This window comes from Parasteatoda tepidariorum, chromosome 4, assembly GCF_982258835.1.
Source record: "Parasteatoda tepidariorum strain Cologne lab strain chromosome 4, Ptep-v5.0, whole genome shotgun sequence".
NCBI classification, from domain to species: Eukaryota; Metazoa; Arthropoda; class Arachnida; order Araneae; family Theridiidae; genus Parasteatoda; species Parasteatoda tepidariorum.
This window is the reverse complement of record NC_141758.1, coordinates 92062695-92073183: the sequence shown is the minus strand read 5'-3', so window position 1 is coordinate 92073183 and position 10489 is coordinate 92062695. Positions and strand designations below refer to the sequence as shown.

The following is a 10489-nucleotide window of genomic DNA, read 5'->3' as shown; positions in this document are numbered from 1 at the left end:
AGCAGTTGGAGGATTTGTCAGCTTGCCTGAGACGTAAAGGTGATTTGGGGCACAATGCAGATCATATCGCCACAGTCAAGCTTCTTGGCACAAAAATGTGGAACTTTTAACTCCACCGCTCCCTTCGCACACTATTGGCTGTTGTGGAAATGCTTTACTTTAGTAAGAAAAAGCGAATAATTCTGAATTAGCAAATAATTAACTTAAAATTAGCAAAGAATTAATAAGTAAATAAGTAAAAAAAAAAATAAAAAAATAAATAAATAAATAAGTAACTGTATAGCGAAAATGAATTCTAAAGACAAATAATCCTGAATTTCTTTTTTTAAAAATTAACTTAATATCAAAAAGCGAATCGCAATTACATATGTTACTCAACAACAATACAATGTTCAGTTATAAAATATTGCTATACTCAGTCATGCTAACATTTTCATATGTTAGGAATCGACATTAAATTACTTAAAGTGACATTAAAAAAGCATGGAGATTTAAAAAAAAATACTACCTTAAACAGTTCTTATCAAACTAAAATTAGATAAAGGAACTCTACCTTAAAGAATAATAGTTTTGGATGTTTAACTGTGACGTCATAGCAACATATTTTTCTAAGTTTCCTTTATGATTTGTGTCTGTTTTTTTCTGTCCAATAACTTTGAACGCAGAAAATAAAAATTTACTACGATAATTTAACGAAAAATATTTATCTAATGATAAATATTAGTCTTTTTCTACGCACCATTTTCAAGAAATTATTTCAGAATTTTTCTGAGCATATGACACCCTCATTTGTTGCTTCAAGATATTGTTAGGATTTTTATTTGTCAAAATATTTATTTATTTACTCTAAAATTTCTGTGCTTGTTCTCTATAACCGTAACTAACTAATACTTTCTCATAAAATTGACACTAAAAATCACATTTACAACGAAGTGTTAGGAGTAAGCTCAAGTATTTAGTGGAGTTACCATCAATATAATGGTCAAATTTAGCCAACAAAACCGTACAAAATTATATAAAAAAAGAAATTCAATTTTTTAAACTATTCGCAGTTTATCTTCCATCCATTGTTGATTATATTAGTAAATAACTTACCTGAAACAAAAGAACAGATATAAGAAAAATCATTATTATTTCCTTCGAAGAGCTAGAAATTTTAAATCTAAATACTTTGTGAATCATGCATTTTTTTTTCACTTTTTACAAAAGAAAATGAAGTTTAAATTATTGTATTACACGTTTTACTTGTTTGATCGTCATGTTTATAGTTTGCAGACAAAGATCTAGTTAATATGCCACGAACATGCATCGTAGAATGTATTACCATAAAACTAATAGTTTTGAAGGGTTTACATGAGATGACTACATTTCAAATTTTACAACTACCTGGAGAAGCTGCAACATTATAATTTGTATTATAACTTTTAAAGATAAACTCAGGTCTATTTCGGTTGCTATCGACTTGGGTCACTTAGGCTAGTTTGAGAAATACTGGACTGGCACATTTTATAGGGAGCGAGCTTCTTTTTCTTTATTTCTCAGATAGAAAACAAATGTTAAAATGAACAGAATGTAATGTTTCTGAACAAAATGTAATGTTTCTAAACAAAATGTATGATGAAATGAAAATTAAGTGTTTGTTTTTACATCTGCCTATGATAAAACGTTACAATAAATAATATAAGTTCCTATGGATGGGTGATCGTGTAAAGCTAAGGGTAGTGGCGCTTGTGGTAAAATTGCTCTTTCAAGACTTCCGGGTTACTGCTTCCGATATATTTTTACGCAGCAGATTGAAAATCGCGCCATCATATTATTGTATCATATCTTTTGCAGTATTTCACATGTACCGAGTTCTTTCTTTCAGCCTTTAAACTTCAGCATTATCATATTAATATTACAATCATTAGAATATTTTCTAATTAGGCTAACTTAAAAAGATATTTTAAAGATATTTTTGGCGACATTTTATTCAAATGTAGCCAAATAAGGGATAAAATACAAAACATGGCAAACGTTAAGAATTATTCACAATGAGATATTAACTTTCCAAAAATTTTTTTGGCCTTACGATCTCTGAGAATCAATACATTTCTGAAAGCTCTTGTGAATGGTACAATTATGTTTAGATTTGAACCCAAATTACAATAACAAAACTGCATAGAATATTAGGCTTGTTCACACATCGTCTCGTAGTCATAACATAAGCGGAGGGATACACCGGAAATTTTCTAAATTTCTTCCGGTTTAAGGACGCTTGTTATTGTTTACATTAGACTACCCATCCATAGAAAGAAATAATCCGCGTGAGCAATTGGGTCAAGAAGACACATGTGACCTATGACGCCAGCTAATCTTTATCACCAAAATGGCGTATTAAAGTTATGGTAAGTTTCTCTACATAATGTATATGTTAATTAACGATAAATTAATTAAATGCGGAGTCGTATCGCGCATTGAATTAGTTGAAATAAAAAAAATTTCTCGTCTACTTCTTTTACTTAACTTCTATTTATTATTTGTTTACGCATTTTATTGTAACCGTGATATATTTTTGTTTTGCGTATCTGGTAACTTCGATGCATAATTAGTTTGTTTATGTTCCAGATGACTTCGTGCCTGTCTTTGTGTTAAGTCTCTGTGTAAATATATTGTGAAAGAGTTGAAATCTTTGAGAAAGAATCTTTGTGAAAGAATTTAGAATGTGCTACTTAAGAGAATTGATACTTGAGGAGCTTGGCTTACTCGAAATAGAATGGAAAGAACAGTTGCCAACTCAAACAAATGCCACGTTACAACAACCAATCAGGATCGAGATACCCACACTACATCACTTGCAGGTATCCCTTTGATGCATTCTTAGAACTACCCTTAACTGTGAGCACTAATGGATTATTAAAATCTGTCTGAGCTAATTAGATTAGGTTTGTAAACTACGAAATTTGTAAACAAAAAGACAAAGGTTTTTGTTAGCTTTCAGACGTATAGAACAATGTCTTTCATCAAAGTATGCATTTATATTTTCTTTACTACACTTTTGCCTTGTATGCAGCAGATAGTTCAGGCAAATGTATAAAACCCTGGTGGACGTAAGTCAATGAATTCTTGGTAGGCAAGCTTCGCAGCATTTTCGGAATAAAATTGTTTTCCTATTAAAAATTTGTCCAAATTTCGAAGTAAAAGGCGTCAGTGGAAGATAGATTTAGTGAGTAGAGAGGGTGTTGAAGAAATCCCAATTCCGATTCCTATAGTTTTGCTACAGTCATTTGTGCAGGATGTGGCTTAGCCGTACCATACAATAATACAGGTGATGATCTGTAGACATATGTAGGCTGTTTTTCCTTAAATTTTTGATTCATTTCGTCTTGTTAGTTGAAGTCTGTCGAAACCATTGAGCCAGTTTTCATAAAATCATAATGAATCACACCATCGCGAGAGCAGCATATATGCCTCATCAGCTATTTTTATTAAACATTACTCTTTGGAGAGTGTCTTGATGCTTCAACTCAAACTCACAAATTTTATACTTTACGACTGAATAATTTAACAATAAAGGTATATATTTCCTAAATTCTCAGTATCACTTGAACAAATTAATAAAATCATTCATTTCTGCTCTAAAGTTGACATATCAAACCTATATTTTTCATTCTTTATGACCTAATAATTTAGCATTGAAAGTAATTATTTCCTAAATTTTCAATATCTCTTGCTATCAAAATCATCTATTTCTGCTTTAAAGTTGAAGCACCAAACCTATATTTTTCATTCTTTATGACTTAATAATAATTTAACATTGAAGGTAATTATTTTCGATATGTTCAGAATTTTTTATTTTTTTTAACAGAATCCATTTCTTTTTCCATATTTCCATCGGAATTGTTCATCCTTTTTGAACCATAAATGGCGTCATACTTCGCTCTTTCTTCTGCATAAACCTCTAATCCTCGCGTTGGATTCTCCTGTTCGTCACTCAGGTTCACAGTGAAAGGTAATTTTGGTTGCCAGAAGAATTTTCTATACAATCTGTACACACCGTACAACAAGATGCACAAACCAAAGAATCCTATGGCGAGGGCTGCGCTGTGAGAACTGGGCATTCTCGTTACTGATTCACTACTTTCTCGATCCCCAACCATTAAGGGATCGTTGGCGCTAATGTCTGAAGTTTCTGAAAAAATAATAGAGAGAGTGATTTTGACAATAAATTAAAATATTTACTTTGTAATATAAGAGAAACAAGGACACATTTTATAAACTTTTTTTTAAACTTTATTTTATTTGCTTTTAATTTTTTTGTGCTGCACCATCAATAATTATTATAATAGTCATACATTTTCCGTGACTCTGTAGCATATGATGCAAATTATTTTTTTAAGTTCAAAAATTTTTAAAAATCAGAAAACTTTGTTTTTAATTTTTGATGCTCCTAACTAAAATTATGTTCCTTCAAATTACACTTGGGCAAGCCAAGCTCGCCATACATTGGTATTTTGCGAAGCAAGTCTGGTAAGTACGCCTTTCGTTTGACAAGAGAGCACCGCTAAGGTGAATGTCCGTCTTATGCCCATCTATCCGTTAGAACCCCTCGAATAGATGGCAGCATCACTCATACGTGAGGTCACTTCCACAATTTAGACACAGATGTGAAGAAGAGGAATTTTTTTTCTATCGAACTCTGTACCCATGGTACTGTTCAGTGATTGACCACACAACTTTCAATTTCCCAAATTTTACAACACGTACATCAAATTTACTTGGTGGTAATGGAGTCAAGGATCATGCCCTGGACATTTTTGGACCGGAGTCGGATTCTCTAACCACTGGGCTACCACGGCCCTACTAAAACTATACTGCTTTAATATAAACATTTTCAAATTTATTTCGAATAGAAATATTCGCATCCAAACAATTTCTGCGGTATTTTCGACAGCAATAATGCTTCATTAATTCTTGTCATAGGTACTAATTGGAATGAAAAAATGAGCTATGCACTAAAGAGCAAAATTAATGGAGAAATAGTACATGTTCGTTTAAAAGAAGCTTAAAAAATCGTCACACTGTTATTGACGACAGTAATGCTTTATTAATTTTGAAAATAGGCACTACTGGTATTATGGTAATTGGTGCAGCTTTAATAGTGTGGAAATATTTGTTTTACGGCCCCTCGAGAAAAGAAAAATACAGGAAAAATTGCTTGATTGCGGTGTATTTTGACTATCGTGATTTGGCCCCGAACAACAGCATCATATAAAATGATACTGCAAGTTAATCTCTATTTTGGTACGTTAAACTAATAATTTTTTTTTGAACTAGTAAAGTAAAGCGACCAGTAAGGACAACAAATAATAAAAAAATTAGAATTATTTTAGTCATGTTAATTTCGTTGGTATATGTCTCTTAGTTTTATGCACGATTTTGTAACAATGTTTCTTAAAGACTCATTTATTACTTACTTTTTTAAGTGACTATACGTAGAACGGACACTCAGCTTGTTATATATAAAAAATATTTTTAAAAAAAAAAGAGTAACGCCCTCTAATTGTGAGAGTAGCAAATAATTGCTATAAAATTCAGGTACGCAATGGTACCTTCCTTGAAAAATTACAACAGAAATTTGCAGTATCATAAATGAAAACATTTAGTTAGCATAATAAAGCTGACAAAAACTAATTTTTGAATCAAAGATTAGAATCACCTTAGAAAAAAAAATTTAAATTTTCGTGGTTTGCGACTTCTTATAACGGGGCTAGGCTACTTTGTTTAATTCCTCAATCGTTGTCTCCAAAGAGTCACAGAAGACAAGTTTTTCTGACAACTAGTTTGTATAGTTTTATTTAAAAATACATAAGCGATATAAAAAATACTAACGACATTAACATTAAATTAGAAGCATATTATATTTCTATTCCACACTATGTCTCTATTCTCTGTAACGTAACTACAGAGTTGAAATTAAACGCGATTATGGACGACAATTTGAATTATAACTTTAAGGAGAATTATTTTTGAATTTCATTTTTTTTCGAAAGCTATTGCAGCTTTAAGTAGGATTTTTTGCATGTTTTTCTTTAACTAATAATTAAATATTCATTATTGTAGAAAAATATTTATTTCCCCAGCAATTTTTATTTAATAAGCTCGTGCTTGACTTGATGTCAAAAGTAGCAAAAAATAAATAAATGGGAAATAAGAGGTTAAATGTTTGCCAGGCATAAATCTTATCATTGAGACCTAAATTTTTAGATAATATGAAGACTGAATATGAAGAATAAAATAAAGACTAGATATAAAGAATTAAATATTAAGACTGAAGAACTGCTTCCAATAGGAGCTATTATATAAGGTTATCGTTATATTTTGCTAGCAAGTAAAATTACGTCTCAGTTATTGTTTTTTATTATGTCGCATATTCTGTTTTTATTTTTTTCCCCTTGGTGGATTCGATTATCTTTCATATCCTATATTTCGTTAAGATTAACAAGTTGAAAAAAATGTGCTTACATAAAATTGTAATAATTTTATGTTTTCTTAGCAAAATGATATTTTTTTAATCGATTTTTAAGAAGAAAAAAAACTCATAAGAAGATCTATGAGTTTATGATCATTAAAGCTGATTCTGAGAAAACACTTATTTGCATCGGACAGGAACAGTTTTTTCCACAGAATAAGATAGGTTGAACTCCGACCCACCCCAGGGGGGGTATACGGAGATAAAAATAAAATTATTACAATAAAAATTTCTCTGAAAACTAAAATTACAGTAAAATTTTGCCAAATGACAGTGGTGGTGATCAGTTAAAAGTGGATTAACGTGACAATTAAAAACATGCCTTAAAGGCAATGAAATCCAATAGCGCCGGTGTAAATGTCGAGAATTAAATAAGGAAACAAGAGACAAAAAATCTCAAAACCAAAATCAATGAATGCTAAAAGTCCTATGAGTAAATATCTAAAAGTAAAAGTCTGACTAGAAGTCGATGAAGTCTAAAATCAATAGTAGATAAAATTTCAAAATATAAGTCTAAAAGTTGATCAGTTAAAAAATTTATGATGACATGCTCTATTGTTGGTTCATGACTGGGGTCAGTTGATCTGGGGCTAAAATGTTCTCGAGGGTTTGTTTAATAATTTGAGTCACAATTTTCCTGCAGATCAATATGGCAAAGAATTGATGTTCCTCTTCGCAATTATTCATGTGGGTTCCACGAAGTGCCCGGAATCTTGGACAGTGCTTAAGTAGATGATCAATGTCCTGTCTCACTCCACAGTAATTACATGAAGCTGATTTTCTGAAATATTTTTGTTGATAGGTCCCGAACACTCCGTGGCCAGTAAGGAGCTGGTTTAAGTAAAAATTGGCCTGCAGGCGCTTTAAGCTGGGGTCTTTAAAGAATTTATAGGGTTGTCTTCCTTTGTAACTAGACCTCCAGTCATCTCTCCAGCGATTAAAAGTGATGTTCTTAATGTAAGATTTAATTTCACATTTCTCACCTGGGATCTCAAAATCAATCTGGCCAAGCTTAGTAGCTTCCTTAGCAACCCAGTCGGCCTCTTCATTCCCTTCAATGCCTGAGTGTGCTTTAATCCAATTTATATTATAGTTACAACTCCACATGGCTTTGGTGTCTTCTATAAGTTTGAGGTGTTTACGTGGGCCCTCCAGGCTCATGAGTGAAGAAAGGGTATCTGTGTAAATGCTTGCTATTGGAGAACCCTGATTTTTAAGCCATGGAGCACTGACTGTATCGCAAGGAACTCAGCCAGATAAATACTGCAGTTGTTATTCAAACGCGCCGAGATGGTACTGATGGTTCTGCCATTTATCTTCATTACAAAACCATATGCAGTTTTATTTATAAGTCTACCATTGTTCTCAGTTTGAATTCTCGACCCGTCTGTGAAGATTTCAATGCCATGGTTAGTTGGAAGAAATTTCCCCCAGGGCAACGCGAGTGAGTTTGAGGGGTGAACCAGTTTGGGAGGTAGTAAGGATCAGGAAAGTACATATGATTTTCAAGCCAATTGATGTCTTCTATCCTCCATTTTCAGATATTTCTTTTAATGTAGATCTCGTCAATGATTTTACAGTAGATTGGTTTTACCCCGGCCAGTATCTGGAGTGCATCAGTACTGACAGTTCTATAAGATTTGGTAATGGTAATAAGCGGAATTCTTTGAATAGATTTTAGTTTTTCTCTTATTTTGACTGTGTTTCTAAACCAGACACAGGCCGCATAGATGATGATTCTCTCGGTTGCCTGGAGGTAGATCTTTTTTAGAACATGATGGTTGAGACCCCAGGTGACTCTAGCTATCCTCTTTAATTTGTGATTGAACATTTGTACACGATCCTTAACTTCGTCAAGATGGGGAATCCAGGTGAGTTGTGGATCCAAGACAGATTTTTCAACAGTATGGCCAAGATTTTTCCACAGTATGATCTCCACTGAGTCATAACTCTCAGAGAGCGGAGGTACCAATTTTTAATGTTATTAATTGTTTTAAAATTAATTCAACCGTAATTTTGCAACAAAAAAAATTTGACATAAACCGTTCTTACTTTCTTTATGGATGAAAAAGAAGAAACCTTGGGGGTCGGTGAGCAAAGCGAACAGGGAGAGGAGCCTCTCAGTATAATATTCAAATTCTAATAATATTTATTATTACTATAATTTAAACTAAATAATCCGAAATACTTACTTAACACTAGAGAATAGTCGTGGTTTTTACAGTTTAACTAATTGCTGTAAAACTTAATTTTAATTGTTAGGCCTAGTTCATTGCTTTCATTTTAGTTCATATAGTTCATTTCCGATTTTATTAATGACTTTTAGAAAAATTAGCATTAAATTTTCAATGCTTACTAAACATTGTACTAGTGATTCTTTTTAGAGAAAAAAATGCACAAAATAAGAGCGAAGAAATACTGAAAATTGCAACGTGACTTATTAATTGACAAAAAATTAAAAAAAGTATTATAAATACTTGTTATAGTATTTGAACATACTTATAATATACTAATAAATATAATATACTTATAAATGTGAATACACTTATTATAAACTAATAAATATAATATACTTATAAATGTGAATACACTAATTATAAACTAATAAATATAATATACTTGTAAATGAATATACTTATTAAATACTTATCATAGTATGATATACATCAATACATACTCACCATTCGATTCGGTAATATTCATATCAATATTTCAAAATGATCTATTTAAAAAAATTTTAAAAAAAACTTTAGATTTTGCACACACTAAACTCTGATGTGTTTTAACTCGCAGAGATGATATCATAACTAAGACAAAAAAAAGATTCATTCAAAAAACTTATAAAATATGATTATGATTATATATTCAGAAATTCAAACAAAAGTGATTTTCACCAAGGAAAAACCTTATTTCATTGTGCGTCTAGTCATGACGAAATATTTTAAAATCAGGCGAACAAAAAAGAATTATAAAATCTGAATATTTTATTACTGTTTTTACCAAGTAAAAGTTGCAAAAACTGGATTAGGAATCATGTTCTTCTTTGAGTTGATATACATATTTTTTTGATGTATAGACAAAAATGAATGAAGCTCGTTTCCAGGCTTACGTAAAAAGAGCTAAAAACCTTATTAATGTTTCGAATTTAATGCATACATTTGTAGAAAGAGCAAAACCTTTGTTCATAGCATTTTTGAGACTTTAGTTACCCTGTAAAAAATTCTAACGTATACTTGCCGCTACCTTTGGAGTTGACGCAAAGCTTTTGTAATTCATGTAATGCTTTTTACCACTATTTACTGTTTCCCTGTTGTTTTAATTAATTATTTATTCAATTTTTGTTTGCTTGTTTACAGACAACACATATTTTGATGCGCAATAGAATTAATTTCAAAAATATTTCCTCTAAAAAACAAGCATATTTTTAGTATTTTCGCACTAATTCTTTCTAACAATTGTTATTTTTTCAATTTTAAGTAACATTTATTTGATCAGAAACTATAAAAGCAGTCCTAGTTTTTAGGGAAACTAATATAATGTTGTTAACTATATTAGTATCGTGTTTGCTGTTAAGTATTTAATTATTTTCAGCAAAAATTGAAAAACTTGTACTATTTTTTATATCAAGAATGAAATTCAACAGAACAAAATGCTTATGTTATTCTTATGGGTAAATACTGTTTAAAAGAAGGTGTTGAATTAAAATTTTGAATATACTTGAACACAACAAAATGCTTAATAATATTCTTGTGGGCAAATACTGTTTAAAAAAAGGTGTTGAATTAAAATTTTAAATTAATTTAAACACAACACAATGCTTAATGTTATTCTTATGGGTAAATCCTGCTTGGAAAAAAGGTGTTGAATTGAAATTTGGAATGAAATTCAACACAACAAAATGCTTAATGTTATTCTTATGGGTAAATCCTGTTAAAAAAAAGGTGTTGAATTAAAATTTCGAATGAAATTCAACACAAC

General features: G+C 31.0%; 1 protein-coding gene across 1 annotated transcript; it reads right to left on the bottom strand.

Moving 5' to 3' along the window:
- Positions 1-869: 869 nt before the first annotated feature.
- LOC122272207 (uncharacterized) lies at positions 870-9314 on the bottom strand. Its single transcript, XM_043055582.3, has 2 exons — positions 9193-9314; positions 870-4171 (listed from the first exon to the last, which is right to left on the bottom strand). The coding sequence occupies exons 1-2, from the start codon at positions 9212-9214 to the stop codon at positions 3822-3824; spliced, it is 372 nt and encodes a 123-aa protein (XP_042911516.1). The 5' UTR covers positions 9215-9314; the 3' UTR covers positions 870-3821.
- Positions 9315-10489: the final 1175 nt, after the last annotated feature.